General features: G+C 38.6%; 1 protein-coding gene across 18 annotated transcripts in view; it reads right to left on the bottom strand.

The window, feature by feature from the left end:
* Window positions 1-24722, bottom strand: part of BCAS3 (BCAS3 microtubule associated cell migration factor) — a 302474-nt gene that overhangs the window by 233701 nt on the left and 44051 nt on the right. For all 18 annotated transcript variants that reach the window (XR_007380784.1, XM_048967281.1, XM_048967283.1 and 15 more), the window contains exons 10-13: window positions 15755-15831; window positions 13974-14057; window positions 9137-9307; window positions 1085-1178 (exon numbers count right to left, since the gene is read on the bottom strand). Coding sequence is in view for 17 of the 18 variants with exons in the window: in XM_048967281.1 (XP_048823238.1) it covers window positions 1085-1178; window positions 9137-9307; window positions 13974-14057; window positions 15755-15831 (426 nt within the window). In the remaining variant the exon portion in view is untranslated. The remainder of the gene's footprint in view (window positions 1-1084; window positions 1179-9136; window positions 9308-13973; window positions 14058-15754; window positions 15832-24722) is intronic.

Genomic DNA, 24722 nt, shown 5'->3' with positions numbered 1-24722 from the left:
AGATAATTTGCTTTTGCATGAACTCAGCTTGCCATATTTCTTAAGATAATTTTATGATCATATAAGTGTATGGCAAGCTGAGTTCATGCAAAACTACACACCACACTACACTGCCACACTACAAAGCAAAAATAATACTGTTCAAAAAATTGACACGGTTGATTCTCAGTTATATCCAAAGAGTTCCACAACAAAATCTCTTAAGTAACAGAAGAAAACACAACCAGAGGAGAATACAGTTTTTTATGTCAAAAACTCACAGTGAAAACACTGTGAACTGCACACAACTACTAAAGGGTTCTGACATAACAGATGGGATGTCAGAATAAGACCAACTGGTCACAGAGTGAAAACGTAAATGACAGACACTCAGCTTTATTCTTTGAAATGTGACTTCATCCCCAAGTTCCCTGCACCATTTGCTACATTTTAGAAACCATTCATTTTGGCCAGAGGAAGCTGTTGATTCACTGGCCATTTCTTCTGCTGCTCCTGCAATCAACCGTTTTTTGCTGTCTTGAAATGGGATAATAAGCATGTTAGTTGTCACAGGAAGATTTATTAACAGATGAGATCTCTGCCACCCACAGTAATTCTTCATTTATTGAGTGGAATGGGAATTTTTGATGAGTTTCTTAGAAGTATTTTCAGATTAGAGATGATTTTACTTAGAAGTAAGAGGTACAACTGCGAAGATTTGAAGAACAAAACATGTAACATTGCATTAAGATCCCTTAGAAACCGGTGTCAGTGCAGTCACTCATTTTATTTTAATATTTATGAAGCAGTATAATTTAATAAACATGCTGATCCTCTGGATACCTGTATGTCAGAACATCTGGATACTGGGCCAGCAGGACAGCCAACAAAACAGACTTCCTCAGTCCTTTGTGAATTGCTAGTCTCATTTATACCATAGCAGAACAGCTATTTCAGTTTGAAATTTCCACAAAATTCAAGTTCACCAGTGCATGACATTTGACACTGAACAGAACTGGTCAGTTATAATAGCAGTCCGTGTGGTTTACTTGTTAAAAAAAAACACAACAAAAACCTATTGTATCAAATTAGTAAAGAAACTTACCACTGGGGTTAAAAGCCATGCAGCAAATCGGCTTTTCGTGTGCGGGGAAGTGGGCCACAATACCATCACTGTCAGAGTCCTCACTGACAAGTACCTGCGTAATAGGAATGGAGGCGCAGTAAGGTTAGTAAATTAAAATACACTTAATTGAAAATATCATGTTACTGGCACAGGATTTGTTTTATAGGATATACACAGTGGAATGAACTTGAAATATGACTGCATGTGAACTAAATACAATCTTGTGCAATTTTGTCAGATAAAGAGTGAGAAACACTTAAATAACCTGCTGGAGGAGCTCAAGGCCGGGTTGGAGGATGCCCTGGGCAGCCTGGACTGATGCCTGACGTAGTGGTTGGCAGCCCTGCCCATGGAAAGGGACTGAAACTAAAAGCATCACTGGTGTCTAATTCTTTGTAAAGGAAAATATATTCTTACAGTTGTGGAAGAGAACCAAAAGATGCGTGGATGTAACATATGCAAGAGCTTAGTAAGTATTTTATTCCTTGGTTACACTATGTTATAGGCTAACTTGAGAGAAAGAGTGAGAAAGAACTATCAGAAAAGCACTTAAGAAAATGGTATCTGCAGTAAGCAAGAACACCTTCTTAATATGGAGATAATAGTGCAAAATGCCCCATTTCAAGTTCAGAATAGTTTGTTTGCTGCTTCCAAAACAATCCAAAATGTTTCTAATACTTCCTATTCCTAACAGATATCAGAATAATTTGAAGATATTTTTATGCTTCAAAAAGAGAAATCATCTTTAAATGTTTAAAGAAGTCACGTAATATGGATGCAGAGCCTGCGCCTGACTTACTTTAAACGTTCCAATTACTTGGCACTGTCACATAAGCACAATTATGGTTTTGCTTTCCGTTGTCAGCATTCCGTGCTCATTCCAGAACCACTAACCAAAGGGTCTGGAGATCTTCCTAAGAGCTTTTCAAAGAAACTGTGCTCTTTTCTCAGGCTACATAAACTGCTATAACAACTTCTATGCATCGTCTTTGCACAACCTCCACTTTTAGGTAACAAAGACTTACCCAAAACATTTCACTAATTAAAAACATGTGATAAAGTAGCACATAAACCAGCCGTGCAAACCAAACTGAAGGGCTTCTAAGTCCAATCCATTAAACAAAACTATTTAATCTAAGAAATGTAGAGATTTGCAGGTATCAGCAGCATCTCAGTCACTGCTAAAGCCATCCATACCACAGCGTGTCTCCTTTCACAGACTGTAAAGTGGATGAATTAGCATGTACTTTGCTGTTGTATTTAATCTAATGGTAACTGCACCCCCCCCACCATCACTGCTTACAATCAATTTCCTGAAATTACACCTTTATGTTTAAGCTACAAGGTTTTTGAAAAATCTGACACTTTCACTATAGAAGCTGATTTTCTGATGCAGCAAACTTATTTTAACTGCACTACAATTCCACTATTTGTGATAGGAAAAAAAAGGAAGAATGATGTACTGACATAACATCCAGATGAGCTGAGCCAAGTCAAAACAAAAGCAACAAAAAAACCACCTTTCTTACCAAAAAACCTGGAAATCCTCGGACTGTGGAGAATTCAACACTCCAGTTGTGACCTCCCCACCACTGCAGCCTCAGAGTGCAAATACATGGTTGTGAGGCACACAGGTGGAAACACAACTATGCAACACAGGATGAAGTTAAAGAAGTGGTCTTCAAATTTTTAAAAGCAATACAAAAAAATCCTTGTTCCTGAAGCAGGAACGTTCTTCTATTAAATCACCAACTTGTGTTTAAATCCTCAGACTGTACTGCAAGATTTGTCAAGCCCTTTCCCTACACTTCTGCGCTGGAGAGTTAGGCAAAACATACATCACTTTTTACAATTTCAACACTACAAAGGATGGAGGGGAAAAAAAATAAATCAAAGGAACTGCAGCACTGGACTTCAGCACACCATCAGCCAGAGCCTCTCTGGATGGGTCCCTTCCAGCTCAGAGCCTTTCCAGCTCTAAAATCACAGCACTGGCTTTTACCATCATATATAACTTAAAGAAAACCAAATTATGTTTATGTAATACAATACGTGCTTTATATCAGAATTTATTATTTTCTGTATTAAAGATCTTTATATGGATGTAACTGCATCAACAAAATACGTGTCCCTGATCACTGCAGGGAGTGGGACCAGATGACCTTTAAAGGTCCTTTCCAGCTCCAACAGCTCAATGAAATAGTGCAGATATATATAGTGCAGATTTCATGCAGGTAAGGAAGAAGACTGGAGCTGTATAGCAATGGAGGAGATATTCAAAGCCTCTGCCATGCAGCTTCACAGCTTTCAGAAAACACCCTTAACGGGTGCTAAGCTCCTGGGAAGGTGCTGGAGAGAACAGCATTAGTGAGTAGTGAGTGGCACACAGACCAGTGCTGACACTGCACAGCTTGCTCCTTTTGACCAGTTCATGGCTTCTGACCACTGGAAAGAGTGGAGCTGGACATTCTTCTTGGAAATAAGACCAGTGGTACAAATTGCCTAATAACACGTGCACGTTCTCTCAGAGAGCTCGAAGGAAGCAGCTCATTCAGTTTCCCAAAGCACAGAGAAAGACAAATCCCACAGGAATCCCAAGGCTGCAATTTTTTTTCAGCCCAGACAGGCTCTGTTCTCCAAGGTAGAGGCCTCTTAACCACTGTACTATTAACAGTAAAAGGCCCTACAAAGTCTGTCATTGAAAAAAAGATCATAAATTGTTGCATTACTCTTATAATTGCATCATCGTTGAGGTTCTTAGGGATGCTCAAGTATCTTCCTTGCAGAGTTTCCCATCATTACACATAGAAACCCCATTTAAACAAACAAAAACAAAACCAACTTTCCTCCTAAGATGGAAATCACCACTCTGCCCAAACATTGTCTCACTGAGAGAGCTTTCAAGAGGAGCCCAGCCTTGGCTGGACCCACTGAGCTCTTGTTCCAGCTCTGTTTTAGTCCAGCAGACCACTGCAGTTGTTAGGAGATGGATAAAGTCCTCTTTATCTCACTCTGAAAGAGAAACAGACATACACCTAGGGGATCATTACATCTGCTATCAGAAAGCAATGTTTGCACTCAGGGCAGGAGATAGCTTAAGCCGAAGCTTTTTTCTCCTATGAAATATTTTTCTTCATTCGTTGCATTTTCCATGCTGCTGAACAGAAGCCACTAGTAATTATGACTTCAATTATTTTAATCCTTAGAGGCAAATTACACCACTTATCCCAGTGGAGACATGTTTTTAAATAAAACATGAAAGTAACCCAAATAAAAATGGACACAAATTTAATCACGCAGGTCCTACTCTTAATAAAATTAAGAAAGCATGATCTAAGCATCATAAAAACAAATAACTTTGGCAATATTTATAAATATGAGTATTATATAATAAAGAGATCTGTGCACATACACTCAAGATCTCTGTTGATTTAGACAGCTGAAGATGGGGCAGTGTCCAACCCAGTTCCTATGGCACATTCACAAACCCCAGCCCCCTCCAGCTGACCTCCCCAGACAGCCTCCTCCAACTTATAGCCAAGGTCAAACATCAGTGGAAAAGGGCTAAAAGTGATAAATCTGTGGCATTAACTACTGCACTCCTTTTAATAGAATCCAGCATAAACTCAAAACAGCCTCATGCTCAGCCTGAACCATTTATCTGAGACAAAAATGTCTTCTTGACAAAAAACAGATCTCCTTTAATAAAGTAAGGCAGACAGTATTATGCTCTGAGGGAATCCTGTTGCTCTTTTTATATTTATATATAAAAAGAATTCTTCTGTAATACACGTAGATATAAAAAGTGAACTAAATTGATGCCAAATATATGAGCATTAGAACATCAAATTAGCTTTTGTGAAAGCTGTTCTTCTAAACAAAAGCCCTGGTGTTAATGATCTGTGGAATTATGTATGTAGTTAAACTTTTATTATTGGATACTTTTTTACCTTCAGAATGAATTTTCACTACAATTCTGCTCCTGATAAGCATCTTTGTTTGGTTCAATTGTTATCAGCTTCTTAGCAAGTGAAAATGAACTTTCGAAACCGCAGCAGCCTACAGTTTTCTGAAAATTCCTCTTTAATGCAATAAAAAGTTAATAGGGAACAGAAAAAAAGGACCAATCACATTTTAAAACTTAAAAAAAAAAATGATAATGTGTTGATTTTTAAAGTTATTTTAAAAAATATTTATTCAAATATTTTCGTGCATTTTGGATGATCTGAGGAAGCAACACAACGATGCACCATCCATCACATCGCTCCACCAAAAGCACTGAGAACCAAGTTCTGTATTTTTTAAACGGCCAAATATTCTCTGTCAACTAAATGTTGGATGTTTAACAGATTTACATTCCGTCACAAAACTGGAGACTTTTGAGAAAGGTCATTATTGCAGACTACATGTGGGTGGCCTGCTTGATGAATTAATTAAGGATACAGAAACAAAGGTTGAAAGAAAATAATTCTTCGTTTAAACTCAAGCCACTAAGGTCTTACACATTTAATTCCAATTATTGAAAAAGAGGACATCTGTACAGCTTTAGCTTTATCCATTTCAACTAATTAACGGATTCAAATAAATAGTCATTACATCTAACTGAAAAGTTTGCTAACACTTCATTAGAGGGAAGTTTAAACAAGCGCACAGCCCTGTTAACATATTTTGGTTTACCACAAAGTTACTTGGGCATCTCAGTAATTATTTTTACTCCCTTTACAAATATATCATGACAGCCAACTCCAATACTTCTGCATTCCTATGCATTTATTTAATGCACCATTCTTCACATTTTCTTAAAGTGGCCTCAATTCTGAAAGTAGGAACTACCATACAGCTGTGGGATATGAGATCTCACTACAATATCTACATTTGTAGACAATATTAAAAATATTTTCCCCAAGGATCTGCAAAACCACATTAGGAGACATCTCTGGTTGTTAATGGTGTATTTTTCAGAGGTAAGGTAGCATGTGAACCTACACCACAGTAGCACTGTGCATTCCATGAGGTGCACTGAGTTCCATCCTGCATTCGTTGCATTGGGTATCTTTGACAAGGCAGACTGCATAAAGAAATGAGTGAAAACCTGAAGCTGTACTTCGTCCTTTTGGCCTACGCACATCCAAACCATGTTCCTTAATTCTTCTGCTAGCAGCAAAACCTGCAGAGCAGCACAAAAATCTCCCCCCGCTGAAAAAGTGCTTCTTTCTCCTTCAAAAGGACTCACTCACTGGCCTTATATTTGCTGCTTTTCTTTTCCATTTTCCTTCTCTTTTAAAAATGGCTTTGTTTCCTAGTTCAGCTATATATTTTATCTCAAAGATATATTTTATTACTTGGAAATATTTTATTTCATCATAACAGGTAGATAGAAATCTTTATAGACCTAAAGGAGGTGAGGCATTGCCTGTATGTTAGGAGACAGCCGATAAGAAAACAGCTCTCTGCTTCTGAAATTCCCTTTCTTAGTTAGGCTGCCAAGTTCTGAAAATGACATATGTGCACAAACAAATACATTTACATAGTTGCTAGGCAAACCTCTGTTGCAAGGGATAAAAGGTTTTCACACTGGAAGTGCAGTCCAGAGAACACATGGACAGCACCACTACTTCTTGCAATTCTCCTCTCCATCACTTCTCTATTTTAACAGAAAGCAACACTGTACTTTGGGTGACCACTGGCAGCAAAACCAACCTGCCACAGCAGAGTAAAATAATCTCAGAAATTCATGCCATGAAAAAGAACCAGTGCAGCTCCAACAATCCTACAGATTTCACGTCTTTGTGACGCTCAGCTGCTATTCTACATTGAGGTTTATAGGCAATCACATTCACTGCATTGAGATTGCTCACCTCATTTAAAGATCAGACTTGCTAGAATGCTTTCCTGAACTGAAGTTTGAACCAATTACGCTACAAAAACAAGCCAGGAGTACCCAAACAGCAGCATGTCATTCCTTACAGGCCTGCACAGGATTGCTGCCAGGCACCCGGGGACAAATCAAGTTGTATCACTGGCAAAGCCAGGCCCTGCCACCTCCAGAGCAGCTGCGTGCACAGAACTGGCATTTCTGCACGGCAATGGAAACCACTTGGTGTGATGGACAGCAGCTCCGTGGACTGTGAGCATTGCTGCACAGCGCTCCTCACACCGGGAGGTTCATTACTGGGACCAGGTTGGATGACAGCTGTTTTTCAGAGCATATCCAAAACGTGTTTATTCTCAACAAACTTTCTCTTTCCTAGACCTACATTTTAATGTGAAAAAAAAAGTAAAAAGTCTTTGGTACCACAAAAATCCAACAACACAAAAGAACTTTTTTTTTTTTTTTTCTCCACAGAAAAGCTCCGTAAGATTAATTCTGAAAGTGAATCTTAGCACTGAAAATAAATGATTAATTTAATACTATTTTAAATTTTCAAATAACAAAAATATGAATGTAAGACGTGCAAACAATGAGGGTATCTAAATCAGAGTCTCCTTCCCTGGAGATTCAAGACCAAAATTATTTTACTAGAACTGATAGTTTATTTATGTTACAGCAGCATTATTTGGACAAGGCAAGCGTTATCATTTTTACAACTACTTTTCCACAGTGCCCTCTAGGCTTGATAGCTCCTTACTATTGTTAAGGTCAGAGGACAAGTTCATAAAACCTTTAAATCATACATAAGAAGGCTTAAAACCTTTAAAAAAAAAAAAGATATATAATTTTTTTCCCCTAGGTATATGAAGAGGAATCAAAGCACAGACGACAACCATCAGAAATAATGACTGCATTAAAAAAAGCTTCATGAGAAATTTATGAAGCAGAATTTTTCTTTTTCTCTTTTTTTTTTCCCCCAGCAGGATAAGAAGAGTTAAAGGACCTTTTATTTCCAGGAAATAAAAACAAATCCCAAAAGTCAGACTTGTTCTAAGATCTGCCGTGGTGAGATGTCAGGTCAAACACGTTCTTTTTCCCATTCTCCTCCTCTTTCTTTTTTATACATTTTATCGTATATTTGCAAGAAGGGCCTCTGATACAAACAATCCCAACGTGACTCTGTGTTATTTGGCTAAATACTTCTGAAATGAATCCTCAGAACAACTACATTTCACACTGCATATTGGGGTGGTTTGGTGTGTTTGTTTTTAAGTAAAATATTCCGTTTTCCTCCAAGGTAAGAAAAGAATGTAATTCAGCTACTGACTTCACACTAATATTTACTAAATTATCTGCAATAAGCACAGAAAAACAGGGAAAAACAGAAATAAAAATAAATTGTTTTTTTCTCTTTTAAATTCAGTAAATGTAAACATTCAGAAGAAAAAAATCTTACAAAAGAAATGAAGTCTGTGAGAGTCAGTATGAATGTTGTCTCCAGGACCAGATACTTACAACTGAAATCACTGACAGAGATGAGCAGAAAAGAAGCAGATATCTGCTGTCTGTCACAGAGACAATTAGTTCAAAACATCCATTCAAATTCTATGGGATAACTGCATGGATTTTTCAGTAGATAATTTTGGCTGGGGCACTGTAATGTTACTAGAGAAACACTACAAATACCTCACAAAACAGCATCACATTTGATTATATTTTACTGTATGTAAAATGTAATTTATGTTAAATTACAAGCTTTTGTATCTAATATCCAGCTTCCTTTTCACATTGGAATTAAACAATTCACCGTATTTCTACACAATCACATTTTCCTGCCATATTACATATTAATAAATACCATCAGACTACATACACATTTCAACTGATCAACATAAATCAATGTCAATTAGGAACAAGTGCTAGAGAAACAAAATCTGACACTTCACACTCGATGTTGTCAAAGTGCCACATAAATATGTTCTAAGGACAATATATATTTTGGCGTCGTTTCAGCCCCAAACAGGACTCTGTCACAGCTGTGTGTGCACGTGAAAGTTCCTGACCCAGCAAAAAAATCTTATTTCAGACGTATAAGATACATTTTCCTACGACTTCTGTCAAAACAAATCCTCACTCTGCTTCTGCACAAACTGCATTACCTGTCCTTCTGCCACAGTCTCCGTATCAATGATGGTGATGACCCCAGGCACCAGAGGGCTCCGGCGAACATTGCTATGAGCTAAAATTTCCTCTTCGGTTGCTCCCGAAGGCAGCGTCCCCGTCAGCTGCGTGACGACTTTCCCCACCATGGTGAGCCCAGTCTTTATCGTCTGTAAAAAGAAACAGAACCAGCAAATAATGCTTAGGGCTCTTCTGTGGGTCTACTTTGAATTTTTCTTTCCTCAACACAATTAACATTATAACTAGACCGTACACGCACACGAGAAGCACACAAATGTTTTTGTTACTGATACTTTAACTGCAAGATGTTGTATGCAAGAGAAATCTCGTATAGATTTAGCATCCTACCAACTCGATGTATTGGCTTTTATTTCTGATGCAAATGCTTCCAATACATTCTCAAAAAATCCACAAAACTTCAGTGTTATCTGAGTGCAAACATTTTTCCTTTCTCTAGCTTTTTCCCCTTTGCTTCACCATTTGATCCTCTGAACCCGCCGTGTAAGTATCCAACAGTGCTACGTACAGAAACAGATTGTGCAGTAATTGAGAATGCTGAAAATATCCTCCAGTACAAAACTCAAGGAATTCAGCCTCTGATGGACAGGACAGACATGTTGTTCTCTCAGAAATTATGCATCTTGAGGCTTTAAAACTGAACATGAGACTCAGAGCCAGCAAAATTAAAGACTCTGACCCTAAGGTGCTGGGAAGGACAACTCTCCAGAATGCACACCCATCCCAATCACAAATAATGTCACTTTCCATAGCCTGCATGTTTTCCAGACGTGGAATTGAAAACATACTAATTGCACTCACTTTCATTCTCTAAAGATGCTGAAGATTTTTTTTTATGGGTTTGTTCTGGGTTTTTTTGTATGGTTTGGTGGGGTTTTTTTCTGTATTTGGAGAAAGAGAGACAACACACACATCAGGGAAAATGCACAGATTCAAAAAGTGCGCAAAGCATAAACTTGAAATATTTTCTCCTTGAACCAAGGACTGTGTCTTATTTGCTATAAAGAATTGTCCAGATTTATTATGCAATATAAATAAGAAATAGAAAAGGAGATCAGAACGGAATGACACTATAACAAGGCAATTCTTAACTAAAAAGACAAGCTAAGCTGCCTGCTAAATTGAAAAGGAAAAAACGCTCAGCTCACAGGCTGAAACCAAGAAGCAGCCACAAATCAATTGCAACTGCTTTGTTTAGTGCTAAAATCTCAAACTGCAGTGATTAGAAAACACATTAGTGTTCATCAATTAGCAGCCAAACGTTTGTTTTAATAATTCATAGGAAATGACTTACACAAAGTCTGTTAGTGTGTTGTCAGGAAAACCTCTGAAGGGCCAACAGAATTAGGCGCCACACTGTATTGATGGCAATATCCAGCCAGGAAGCCTGATTAACCTCTCAGATGCCTCAGCTGATGGACTCACCCCATTAATGCTAATGGAGGTGCTACCGCTTCAAATCGAGCCATGCCTTTATCATAGGAATGTCTTTGGGGTTTGAAGTCTTTAGTAACATCCTGCCATTTGTTTCTTATTTCTTTTTATACTCAGATGCAACAAATGACAATAAAGCAGACATCAACACTGGTAAATTGACAAGACTGAAAAATGTAACACGAAGTAGATAATAATATCCGACGAGCAGCCCTAAAAGGGACCCAGTGCCATCACAAGAGCACATTTCAGCAGATGCTTGCTTTTTTTTTTTTTTTTACCCAAACTGACAAGGCACTTTCTGACCAATAGTTAAAACCAAACCAAATGCACTGGCAGTTTATACAGAGGGAAAGAGAATTCAGCATAGAAGTACTGTGCAGAAAATACCTACACAAGTTCAAAGACAAAAAGTGTAAGCAACCTGTTTTGGAAAATATTTGTAACTATGGGAACTGAGTGACAACGTGCCAAGTATACATTTCAAATCTCACTAGCAAAAAATTACCATGCTTATCTAGCAAAATGAATGACTGTTGTGTTAGACCAGACTGTGACTGCAGGACTACTGAGAAGTAATAGGTGTACAGAGATGTGGCTGAGGCCATTAGCTCAGAAATATCAGTGCAAAGCCATTACAGCACTTACTTCTCCGTGCTGTGTGTATATTTGTAAAAACTTCTCTGGTAATCTTTAACCTTTCCCATGCCATATCAGCTGTCCCCTCTATCCATTAGAGCTAATGACCTTGCTCTCACATAAGCTGTTAGTACTCATTAAGAAGTTATCAGGTAACACGAGAAAACAGATGCAGCCATTGCTAAATCACTTTACCGCCACAGGATTAAAAGATACGGAGAAAGAATCAACCAAAGAAGTTATTAGGTGAGAAGAATTTGGTTTATATTTTGATACCGGATATTCAACAGACCAGGTAAATTTTAACTGAAACATGTTAAAATTTGCACTGTCTCAATTTGTTTGTCATCAGTGGGAACTGCCAACTCGCGCTCAGTGAAATGTTCTTACAAATAAAATGGAAAATCTTGATCCAATTCCTGTAGGAAGCAATGAGGAAGCAAAAAGGAAGCACTGTGCAAACGCAAATTCTTTGCATGCTATTTGTAGTCTACTTAAAAGAGCTGTTCACACTCATTCAAATATGAAGAAAATCATTTAATCAGATATACGCACTCAGAACTCATTTAATTGAAAAATCAGTACAACTTTAATTACTTGAGAAAATTAAAACGCCTCATTCAGTGCCTGATAGGTTGTTCTTACATCTTCTCAGTGACAAACAGAACATTGCTCCTATTCCACGTAACAAATAAACCACATAAAATGTATTTATTTATAAATAAAAAATCTATAGAAAGCAGAGATATCAAAAAGCTATGCCTTGGGGATCAATAACTAAAAGCCTCATATTTAGTCTAAACAAAATTAACATACACTCAATTATAGATTCAAACTGAAACTAAATACTTGCCAAAATGTCTGTCTTCACAAAGTTCTTTCCCTTTCCTGCACTTGTCACACACTTACAAAGCAGCAGGAAAGGGAAGAAAACTATTAACAAATTGATTTTAATTAGCATGGAAAGTTTTGAGTGCAAGGAATTCATGATTTTGGAAGTAGGTCTGCATGGGCTCCTCCAGAGTAGAGTACGCTGGAACACGACTGACCCAGGGGTTTGCCAAGACCACGAGTGAGGAGATCTAAGAATGTCTTTTCCTATGTCTCCTTTCTTGCTGTATCCAAAAATGGATAAATAAAACAAGCACCTGGATTTTCTCATCACTAACATGGTTCAGTAGTAACAGGGTCTATTCAGAAAGACGTTCTACATCCATTCTACTCTGTTTGCTCAAACAGCAGCAACAGGAGGTAAGGTCTTGGGCTTCATGGACCTTAAAACCTGTTATCCACGCTCTCTGAGGCTAAAGGCTTTGCCAGATGTCCCCTTTTCTGACTTTCAGACTGTTGAAAAGATTTAAAGAGAGTAGCACTTAAGTCTTAGATGTCTACTGGAATATTTTGACAGTCATTATATGGTTTAACAAAGCTTTGGACTGTTCTTCAGTCACGACTGGGTTTGGCTTTGCCAGTACAGTGATGTGTTTGTAAGTTTTTACTACATCTGATCATAAGTGCGGCTGATTACATTTACCAACTTATCCAAGCTACTAAAAAATGTTAATGATGTTGAGAATAAAGGTGTTTGGGGAAATATGCCTGTTTTTTGCTCTTAATGGTGAAAGAATGAACGGATGCAGCTAATTTCACACAGTATCTTCAGAAGAAAAGCATGTTCCCCTCAACGATGTACAAACACATGATTTTTCTCCCACTTCAACCACAGTAAGATTGTACCCAAAGCTATGCTGATGGAATACGTTCATGTTTATGTTTTGTTTTTACATGAGATGGCATGACCTATGTCTCTTCTCTTTGTGGGTATTTATAACAGTTGTTTTCTTCAGTGACATTGAGCTTTTTGTTCTGTGCTGTCATTTTATTCCTATTATTAGATTTGTTTTGCTGTGTGTATCAGAAATGAAAAGGCTAGTGGTTACAAGGGAAGCTTGTAATCAGCACCAAGTTTGTTAGACAATGACAAAACTCACTTGTGTGTGTGTGTGTGTGTGTGTGTGTGTGTGTGAAAAAGAAATAACTTGGCAAAACCTCATGGAAAGGAATGGGGCAGGGTGGGATGGGGGAAAGCAGTCAAATGATAGCTCTGCACGGTCTTTGGCTTGTTTGGATTTTTCCAAGCCATGGTCATTCTTTGATGCTACGAGAATGCAGGCATTTCTCTTAAAACAGAGAGATGTTATAAAGTCATCAGAACTACAATTCCTAGGCAATGGAACCTATACATAAACAGTCATTAATAAACTCTCTCATTCAGAGAGATCTTTAATCTCATTCAGAGATTAAAGCACATAATGCTGGTGTGACTGAGTCCAAAAAGCATTAAGCACTTGTAAAGTTTGTTTCTTGATGCTGAAAGACAAATAATACACAGCACTATTTCCAACCATGTAAAATTGTTGTATTATGAACAGCCAGAACATCAGCCATTTCACAGTGATTTTCCTGTAAGAGGGTCACTAACATGAATCGTGTTTGAATAAATGAAAGATCGGTTCTAAAGGACAGAACTGGTTCATCCAAAAAAATGGCTACTCAGAACAGTTCAGAATCAGGCCCTGTATGTGCCCCATCACTAGGATCTTCTTACCATTTTTTTTTCCTCTTTTGTGAATGAGAAGGGCAGAAAAAATAGTACAATTCAGCAGGGAAACCTAATAATTATCTTACATGATAACCTCTCCCAGCAGCAGATGATGTACTCACTTTGGCAGCACTAATGACTGTGGCAGTGTAAGACTGAATGTTGTCTCCACAGGCTCCACCACGGGACTGATGGCATCGGATCAGCTACAGAAGAAAGACAGCAACCAAGTAACTACTATTAAACTGCACAAACCCATAACCCATTACCATAACTCTTGTTTATCGTGTACAGTGGTGTGCATTTTCCTACAAACAGCAGAAAGCCCTGCTGAGACACTTAACCCCTTTTTATAATCTTCTGGGTGCCACCCAGACTGTCGCGTACGGAACTCCAGTTTTCAATTACCAGTCACTACGAATTCATAAACTTTGAAACGGTGGGATTTGGGGTCTGGCAGCAATACCACAAATAAATTTAAATAAATATAATCAAAAGCTTTAGCCATGTAAATGTAACTTTAAATATCTGATATTCTAAGAATCCGAATGTGGCTTTGCTCTCCTTTTCATGACAAGCAAGCAAATCAATGACAAAGGAAGAAAGCTACTTTAAGCTTTACATTTAATAGATTAGAGGAATGTACGTAGGGTTTACTGCATATTGCCTTCCATCAAATTTAATAAATCAAAACAAGACTCTTCTACCTTCCATTAACCTACAAAGACAGCTCTTGTCACTGAACCCTGCCTCTCAATAGCAGCTCTGCTTCTTACTAAATAAAATGGCAAAGAACTACGGATATTTGTTACTGGTGCACAGAACACATTGCCTGTTTAACTGTTTTTGCTAAAAGAAAATTAAAAATGCTAGTAAGATATTTGTTCCTAGAGTCACAGTTAGATAAAAAGGAAAAGAATTAAACTAGGGAGAAAGGGAAAATCCACAGAGGATATACCTGGGAACATGTGGCTATTTAAATTCATTTTCTGATGTAATTCTTTGGTTGACCAGCAGTTTACACTACTGGCAGTAGCACTTTCTGAATCCCAAGCTGACTGATTGTGTTTAATAAAACCACACAGGTGTGACATTAAAGGAAAGACAGTCTCCAATTTGCAGAGAAATCAGCTGTGCTCTGAAGAGCTTAACAACAAACATGTTTATAAAGTCTGCTTCTCTGATGATTTCTGATTCGGCACTGAAAAACAGCTATTCCAGGCACAGGTGGAAGGGAGAAAAAACAGCTGCTTTGAAGTAAAAATAAGGCATTAGAAGATGAATTTAAAGTTTCCTAACACTTCAAGCTTTAAATACGCAGTCCCTTCTCTGGCCCAGGGCAGGGTGAAAAAGTGGTAATTGTTTTGTTTGGGATCTATTTCCTTCTTCTGTCCAGAAATAAGAAAAATTAATTCAATCTTTTTTCTTTTTCCCCTCCCAGAACTTAAAAATTTCAGCGAGGACAGATTTCCTAATCTACAGAATGCATTGCTGTGCTATCAAACAAACGCACAGCTCTGTTTCGACTGTTTGCCAGCACAGGCTTTAAGAATCCTTGCTTCCTACCTTTCAGAGGAGTTTTAAAGTTTACAAATGCAAAACACATTGGTTACTGAGTCACTCCCTGACCGTAGCCATTGATAGCTCTCGTCTCTGTCTGTGCTATTTATGTATTTATGCCCTCCAAGTTCATGAACTTACATCAAATGTGCAAAGCAAAGATATGACACATATGAATACCGAGGCATGACTAGTGCAGGTCAAAGATTAGGTCTGTCACATTATGCAAGTCCTCTAGGAAAAGATCATCTTTTTCACATAGCTTATTTCTGAGATTGTTTCTACATTTCAATATAGCTTTTGTTTATAGAATAGGAAGAAAAGAAAGTAAGTCCTTTCTTACCTTATTTTCTGCGTAAGCAAGCCAACGGCTTCCAAGGGCAATAGGATTCATGTTTGGCCCTGGACAGGGATAGCAGCCTGAAAAGTTTTAATAGGCAGCATTAAGAAATATCTTACTGACTTGTTACAAAGAATTTTACTTATTGCCAAGAAAACAAAAAGTCTAAACAGAAACCTTTCAGTTGCTAATATCACTTAGTAAATGCTTGCATTTTTGTTCTGAAAGATAAAACTGTGGTTAGATGAACTATTTTGAATAGTTAATTATGTGTAAATACCAGTTTTTCCTTATGCTGGCATTTTTTAATGTCATTTTGATACAGTGAGGCGAGGGGGATACTTAAAAGATTGACTCTATCCATTCTGTATCGTCATATCCTAATTCATTTTGCTTCATTGACACGTTTCAATTGCTCAACACTTTCTGCTGACTTCCAAGCTCCTCTAGATTTTTGTGGTGTAAAACAAAGCATTGTACTTCGGTTTTGTTTTAATATTTCTACATACAAACCTCCCAAAAGACTTCTGCATGTGCTTAACCTTACACAATGGATTTGTCTTTCCTTTAAAATCAGTGGCAAAGTTTCCATCGTTCATCTGCTTTTTATTAGCTGTGTTTTCATTAGAAATAGATATATACATACGCATAAAATGAAAATAAAATGCACAACAACTGGGAATATCATGCTATTAACGACTAAAATTAAAAATAGAAAATTTAAAACCACTAAAAACAATTAGATAACAGCTAAACATGAATTAAAAGCTGACTTCAGGGGCTGCTGCGCCAAGGTGGGAGGCTGAAAGTTCACAAACTGCAGTTGCAGAGATGAAACCACAGACCTGTTTACTGATTAGGGTCCTGATAGTGGGATTTGAGCTCGAGTGTTCCAACTTCAGCTGGCAAACAAAGGCCTCCAGCCACAAGCACAGTGCCATCTGCTCGACCTGTGGCACTGTGGCATCACTTTGCAGGCTTGCAGGACAATCAGAAAGGTGTGCTGGGGTGGTGCTACCTAAGGTGTGCACGTATAGTTTGAAAAAGGAATTTGACAAAACTGAAAGATGTCTGATGGCATTTCACTGTCCTCATGTACAAACAGTTTCTCTACCGCTCCTGCAAAGACAAACAGCTCCTTATCTCCACTTTTTAAAGCAGAGTGCTGAAGGTATTGCAAAATTTGGAAGATCACAGCAAGCAATTTCAAAGGTCATAAAGCAAGAGAAGGGAAAAGCAGCAATTCATCGAATTACATCAATCTCAGGCCAGGAAAGCAAAACCGAGCGAGTATTTTGTAAGGCCTTATCACTGCCTTGATCTCAGGAAGGAAAACGAACTCTGAAGAGATGATGCCACAATTGTTATTGCATTCCAGAAGTGCATAAAATGTGGGTAGCCAGAGACTCTTAAGGAACAAAGAAAGAAAAAAAAAGGTTGTAAATACAACCCTAGGTTGTAAATACAAACGTATTCTTCCGATGACATTATAGATCACGACCAGCAAGGTTTTAATGCCGACTTCTGCTTCAGCAGTGCTTGTCTGGGTCAGTAAAGACATTCAGGTTCCCCAAATTCTATTTATTTTTCTCCCTTATTATATATAAAATAGATCATCAAAGCTGTTAGATGAAAACTCTCATGACTGAAATCTCTACAGCCACTTTATCACCAGTCTCTTGTATTTCCCAAGCTCTGCAAACACCTTGCAGTGTCCATGCAGCAGGAAACAAAAGGGTATCACTAAACAGATGCCTCAATGGAAAAACACAAGCAGTGCAGCAAGAAGAAACTTCCATATTGGGACAGGGAGCTGGTCTCAATTATTGCAGTGAGCTGAAGTAATTGAAGAACTACAAAACAGCATTCTTCTTCAAATTAAAAATTAATCAAATACAAAAAGCAGTTATCTTAAAAAATGGACTGTTTTCACCAAACCTATTGTAGGTGGGTTGTTCCACGAACTGGATTTGGTCAATTAGATACAGCTCCACACACAGATCAGCCAATTCTAATAATATCCTCCGTAGAGGTCAACAATTCAACTCGGTTCTAAACTCTTCTCTCTGATACAAAAAACAGAGTTAAAAAAAAAAAAAGAGCTATTTCCTCCTTTTCTTTTCTCTGCAAATCTATGCATTTTGGAAACATGCAGCAGTACAAGGATAAACAAAGGGTTATACTTTATGGGAAGGAAAAGCAAATTGTTTTTCTGCTTTCCAAAAAAACAGCTGGAGTCAGCAGAACATCATCTACCAGGCAAATGAAAAGACAGACACAGCGTGACCTACCCGGCTCAGCTGCCCAATCCCTGCTAGCCCAGCTCTCTTAAAGATTAACTTCTATTTCTACTAAACTTCAAAACAACTGAGGAAAAATCCATTCTAAGCAACAACAGCAGCAACTTTAGCATGTTTACAATAAGAATGAACATAATGAGAATGCAGAACTAACTGTCAAGAAGACCAAAGTTTCCAAGTTTTAATGACAGTATGGGGAGGTCATCCAAGAAAAGATCACGATGGGAAAGTCCTTCCAAAAGTACAGCAAATCAAGCAAGTACAAAAAACACGAGACCTTACAGCGAGCCTTATGGGGACTATCACCCACAAAAACATAAGAAAAAACTACTGGAGATGCTTTACAATGCTTTTAAGTACACAGTTGTCCTCTCCCTTTGTGCTCTGTAAGGACACACACAAGAAATACGCTACTTAAAGCTGTGAGACGGCTAAACTAGAAAAATACTGTTCTGAAAGTCCAAATGAATCCAAGCAAAAGCCCTTCTGTGGCCTTGACAAACCCCTGAGCACAGCAGCTCCAGCACTTTGCATCCCCACGCAGGGACAACAAAGTGCCCCAGAGCCTCCTGCTCCGGGCCATGTCTCCCAGGTCTGACCTACTTCAAGTGGTACCACAGGTTGATTCTTCAACACCTCGATTTCTGTTGTTTAGCATCTTCTTTTAAACTAGCATAAAACTTCAGTATGAAAAATGCAGAGTTTGTGATTAATTGGCATCTGAGATTCCAAGGTTTCTTCCTGTTGTGCTGCATCTATATATTTGTTTTAACTGATTACTTAGGAATCCTAGAAGTTACTTCAGGTTCTCCAAAGAGCTATACAAATGTTTGCTTAAAGAGTGACCAAAAAGGAGGCATGTTGATTTTCCATTATTTTTCAGTTACTTTTGTGACAATCTGCCGCTCTGTCCAACATAAAAACAATCACCTCATCTTCTTAGGCTGAAAATTCACATAAACATCCAATCCTCTCAATCTGGATCTTTCCACTGCTCTTTACTCCTACAGAAATTAAAACTCCAGTCCGTTTCTTAAATTGTTTTCATGAGACTCATCTCCTAGCTTCAACAATGTCCGTGTGAATACAGAGACAGCAGCCAAGAAGAAAAAAGCAACACATTCCTCTCCCCCTCTTGCTTTTAAACAAATAGCAAGTTGGGAAACACTGCTAGGAGAAACGGGGCCATTATAGAGTCACGTCAGCCATAACAGAGATTAAGGCAATAAATCACAAACATGCCTCTATTAAAGGCAGCTCTCCATCAAGCTGCACAGGTTTTTCATGTGGAAAAAAAAAAAAAAGTTTAAAAAAAAGATGTAGAAATAAAATCCCAGTAGGAGATGCAAAGTCGAGGACTGAATGCTGCGAGGATTTCTGATGGCCATAAAAACTTGGCAGTTTGAACTTCACATCCAAGCAAGCATTCCTTGGAATCCCCCAGGCAATCATGTGCCTCCAGCAGCTCCATTCTCCAGGAGACTTTTACAAATAGCACCACGAGATCCAGCAGCACCTTCACGGGCACTCTGCATCCTGAAGCACAGATGTGCTCCACTCTAAGAGATTGCTGCACACAAACCAAATAGAACGCAACCAACACTGCTTGCTGGAAAAGGTAACCATGCAGGTGGACTACTGCCCCAGTTCCGGCTGTAGCGTTCCTGTCTGGTCCCTCTGCTGCAACATCCTGCATCGCCTGAACGGTTCTAAATGAAGAGTGAAGGCAGCTCTGATTGCTGCAAAGTGTTCAGGTTTAAATGTGCACCAGAAAGCAATGCTTCTCTCTAGAAAAATCTGACACTAAGTCAGAGCATGACTGAACTAAGTCAGAACTTGTTTTTCTTTTACCTAAGCTACATACCTATAGCTGAGCAGGGTGCCTTCCACAGGGTACTGCTGTATTTCCTTCTCAGATTGCGTTACAGCACGTTATAAAACACCTTGCTGCATACTGTTGCAAATTAATGTGCAAATGAATAAAGCAAAGTGAATGAAAAGTCAAATCAGAGGTGCCCAGAGGTGGCCTTTCTTTCCTTGGCTCTAATGATGTTCCATGCACTGAAACACACTCATTCTTTTTGGTATCAGCTACAAGAATGATTCTTATTATCATCATGCCCTTTTCTCTTCAATGCATGTTCCACACCTCATATTTGGGAGGAATGCTGATTTTCAGTTGCTGGCTGTAACTTGTAACCAATTAATAATTTTTTTCTAGGTTTTATAAAATACACAGGACTCTGGAGTAATGAAATTACAAAATTACTTTAAGTATTGCAATCCAAAGCAGTCAGAAAACAGATCCATAACAATGAGCATAGAAAGGGTATTAAAAATAAATAATGGATAGAGTGATACCCTTGTTGAAGGGAATTGTTTATTCCAAGGAAAACAAATCATATAAGCTGTTTTATCTAATATTTTGTATTTGTTTGTGCTTTTTTTTTTCAGCTTCACCAAGCAAACCAAATCTATTTGTTTATAAACTGTATAAAGTAATATTGTTTATAAAATCCTTCGGGTTCCATCTAGATGAAAGGCCCTATGTAAATGTTAGTGCTCTCACACTGTCACATACTTTCCAAAACTTGGCTATTGTTTTTGTACTTCCTTCTGTTTAAATATCACCCATAAAAACTGAGCAAAAGAGCAAACCAGCAGGATGCACCCTACTGTGAAATCATGCTTGCCATCCGAGGCTTGTTTTTGATGATGATGATAGTGGCCTTATTGTTATGAAAACACCAAAGAAAAAGAGCCACCCTTGAGTGAAGCAAAAAAGTACAGCCACAAAAGTACAGCCACATGCTGCTATCATGGGCCTTTGCAGTGCAATATTCAGATCCACTTCATGTTCACAACAGCCTCAGACCTGCAGTGCACTCGATATAAACACATATACCTGCATGTGTGTATACATATATATATAAATTGCTAAGATACAATTCAAAGGAATGTTTGCTTCTCTTCAGTGATCAAAAAACACTGTGAAACAGGAGCTTTCTTCCCACCTGCTTCGGGACTTTCGATTTGCATTGAAGAACCTCCCTTCCCAGACCCAGGAATCCTATCAATTATTATACCATGTGGGATGTCCAGGATAAATGCCACTTACTGATCACAGTCGAGAAGGGAATTGCACATTCCTCAGCAAGTTCTGTTTGTAACTCCTCAGGCATTAAACCTTCTCATGAGACCTCCACCGTTTTTACTTCAAAGCGCAGAGAGCAAACTGCTCCCTGTGTGCCTATCAGGGAAAAGGAATTCTAGCAAAGCTAACAAAAATGTTCCAAAAAAAGCCAAGATGATTTCCAGATCAGACTGTGACAAACTGAAAGCAATGTATTATTTCTTGCAAGTGAACATCAATGAAAGTAGGAATACCACATCCAAATTGCAGAATGGAGTATCAAACACTTCTTTCCTTATTTTGAGACACGTGGGTAGGGTGTATTTAATATGTACCAAATAAGTTTTGCTTGTGGCTAGGCAAGTCTTTTGAGACTTTATATACAACAAAGTACTCTGACTAAAATCTAGAAAATTAGCTCTTAAGGCTCTAGCTGTACAGCATCAATAGAAATGTGGTGCCTGCTAATGGCTGCAATAACTGTCTTCATCCCTGGAGAATAATGGATGGAGAATATATCAATAGCAGGAGTGGAAGGGCCAGAGAAACTGAGCAGGCACTCGTTATCGGACACAAAGATGATGCCACTTGCATGATGTTATCTGTGATAATCCTTACTTAAGGCCCAGGGGGTGGGCAGGATATTCGTTATAGAGAAGAAAGTATCCATCAGGCCATATTCATAATCATCAATGTTCCACTAAGTAAGCATTTTTGGAAGAGGTTGTGGGAGCACTGATGTAATAGAAATCAATGAAACTCAGCTTTTCTGCATCTGTCCTTTAGAGCAAAGTAGGAAGAAGAGCTTGTACATCACTTTTGTCTTTGACTGTTCAATCACAGAATACTCAGAAAAGACTCTGAAGGAAATCTTATGTGAACTCCTAACCAGTTAAAAATCTGTTTTCCACACCTTGACATTCACAACTACCAAAAGGAAATGTATTTTTATTATAGGCTTCCAATGACTTTTTGATGCTTGGCCACATGAGCACTTAAAACAAGTGCAGGTTACAAAACTGCTATTTGGCTTTATGCACCCCTCCATGCACATCTCCTCTTAATGAAACTGAGCTGGATTCAAGCATAAGCACAGCAGCATGGAGTGCCATAGGAAAGCCCTGCCACGAGCCCTCTGCAGAATGAAGCTACGCCTTTCCTTCCTCGGCAAGTAAAAAGGAGACGATCTTGCTGGGTAGATCAGAGGACATCCTGGTCTTTTTCTATGACTACCAACAGGAGGTTTTCCAATCAAGCTGAAGGAACTGTAACTCAAAACACTGAGACTGCTGCACCTGTACACTGATACTTCTTACAATGCTCTGCTGGCTGACTGCCATTCTGGCAAATCAGTACTTTTGCATCTAATCACAAGCACACACACAAAAAAGATAATTATATCAGATTTGCTCAGTTGATCTGAAAAATCAGGAAGCACAAGAGTTAAGCATTCCAACGACAGCACAAACTTGACTATGTTCTACATCCTGAATATTTTATGGTATATTTATTACAACAATATATTAAGCTACACATTTAACCACAAAAACAAAAACAGAAAGACAAATACTACTCATGTGCAACACAGCTGCATTAGCATTGCTGAGGAACATCAAACTTGAGAATTCCTGACACTGTTTTTAACCGTACATTCTGCATTTAATTTCTATGTGTAAATAGTCAACAAAACGGGCAAAAGCTTCTGCTTAATTACGTTTGCATTCTAGCTGTCTGCCTGAGGTTCCAGGGCTCCCACGCTACTCAGCTGATACAAATGGAAGATGTGATTTGCCCATCATCACTAAGTCCTCTTTTAAAAACATTTTCTTTTTCCACACAGTAGTTTACACAGTAAAGGAAACATCTTCAAAGGCCTACTGATCCCATTTTAAATTTCTGACCTTCTAAGCCACCACTTCTGACCAAAAGCTGTCAGCTAACACAGCTAAGCATCTTCTCCATGAAGATGAATCCTGTGGACAGTGCTGCTGTCGTACTGCCTGGGCTGCAGCACATTGGGATGGCCCCAGAGGAAGCGGCCAACCCTACTGCAGGGATGCTCCAGGCATGGAGACAAGGAGGCCCTTTGCAAAGCTGCCTTTACAGAGATTTCTTCTTCTCCAGTTTAAACTGACACTGCCCTTCTTCTATATTAAAAAAAAAAAAAACAACAAAAACTAAAAAAGCCCACAATGACACAAGAGTTCAGCTGCTGGCTACTTGGTTGACTGTCAGCAACTGAAGCAGTTGACCAGGTAGAGCATTCGTACCAAATTTCAAACACATTAGAGTAACTTAAGCCTCTAAAGATGTATTCCCAGGTCAAGGAGATTTCAGCACATCCATAATCTGAAAACTCAGACAAAAGTTTTACTGGAGCCTTTAATGTGCCAAAGCACAGCACCTGCTTGATGGTGCAAGCAATTAAGGGCAACACTGAAGTTTCCAAACTCTTATCACATGCTGGCACCTCCCTGGCTCCAGAGAGGCACCAGGGAACAGCACACATGGCTCAGTGCTACCTGGGCACAGGTGGGCAGCAGTGGGCACAGGAAGTGCTGCGTCCCCACATGCACAGGGCAGGATGTTGGGTGCACATGGAGACCCACAGCAGGGAGAAAGGTTGGGAATATCCTGGGTTTCTCATGTTACAAATACAGCGGGAGCTGTGACATCTCAGAGCTGGGATTTTCATATCGGAGCTGCAAAAGCTTTATTTTATCCTCTTTAATTCCACTGTTGTTTCACAGAAAGGCATGGAAGTGGAAATTCAAAAGTTACAGCGAGGAAAGGATATCCCCATTCCTCAAAATACAGTTAAATTCATTTCTGAAAACACACTGAAGGGTTTTGTTTTTTTTTTTTAGCTTGATTGCTTTTTACCAGCTACCTCAATTAGAAAAGCATAAGAATTGTTAAAATATATATTTAACCTAGATGTGGGTTTTGGCTTGTTTGTTACCTGCAACAAAGCAAGGCTCATACTCTGCCTCTCTTTGGTGGAATAAAAAAGAGGGGCAAGGAACAGGAGGACACCACAATTCCCTTCCCATCTGGCTCTCCACACTGAACCCAAGCAGATTCTTATGCATCTTACATCCACATATAGGAAGAAACTGACACCTATTGGCAACTTTAATATTACTGCATAGTGGTGCTCCAAACTATTACAGGAAAGAGCTTCTTGCAACTGGGTTTTTCTTGATATGCACAGATAACACAGAAAGATAATTGAGAACTTTTCTATTCGTAACTGAAAATACACCCAGGAAATTTCAAATTTCCTTTCTAACTGTGAAACACCAATTCTTCCAAACTAAGTTATCATCTTTTAATAATCTACACATTTTAAGTGGCAATTCTAATTGACAGATGCTAGCTCTATCTACATAGATTAAATATTTTTTTTCTGCAGTGAATACCTCCTTAGTGTTCAGTATTACAAAGACACAGGGTTTGTTAGCAGGTAAATTACATCCTAATCTTACCTACATCAGCAACAGGTCAGAGCAAAAGCATCAGAAAACATACACTTCTC

This window comes from Lagopus muta, chromosome 20 (assembly GCF_023343835.1).
Source record: "Lagopus muta isolate bLagMut1 chromosome 20, bLagMut1 primary, whole genome shotgun sequence".
In the NCBI taxonomy this organism is placed as follows: Eukaryota; Metazoa; Chordata; class Aves; order Galliformes; family Phasianidae; genus Lagopus; species Lagopus muta.
This window is presented reverse-complemented; position numbering and strand designations above follow the sequence as displayed.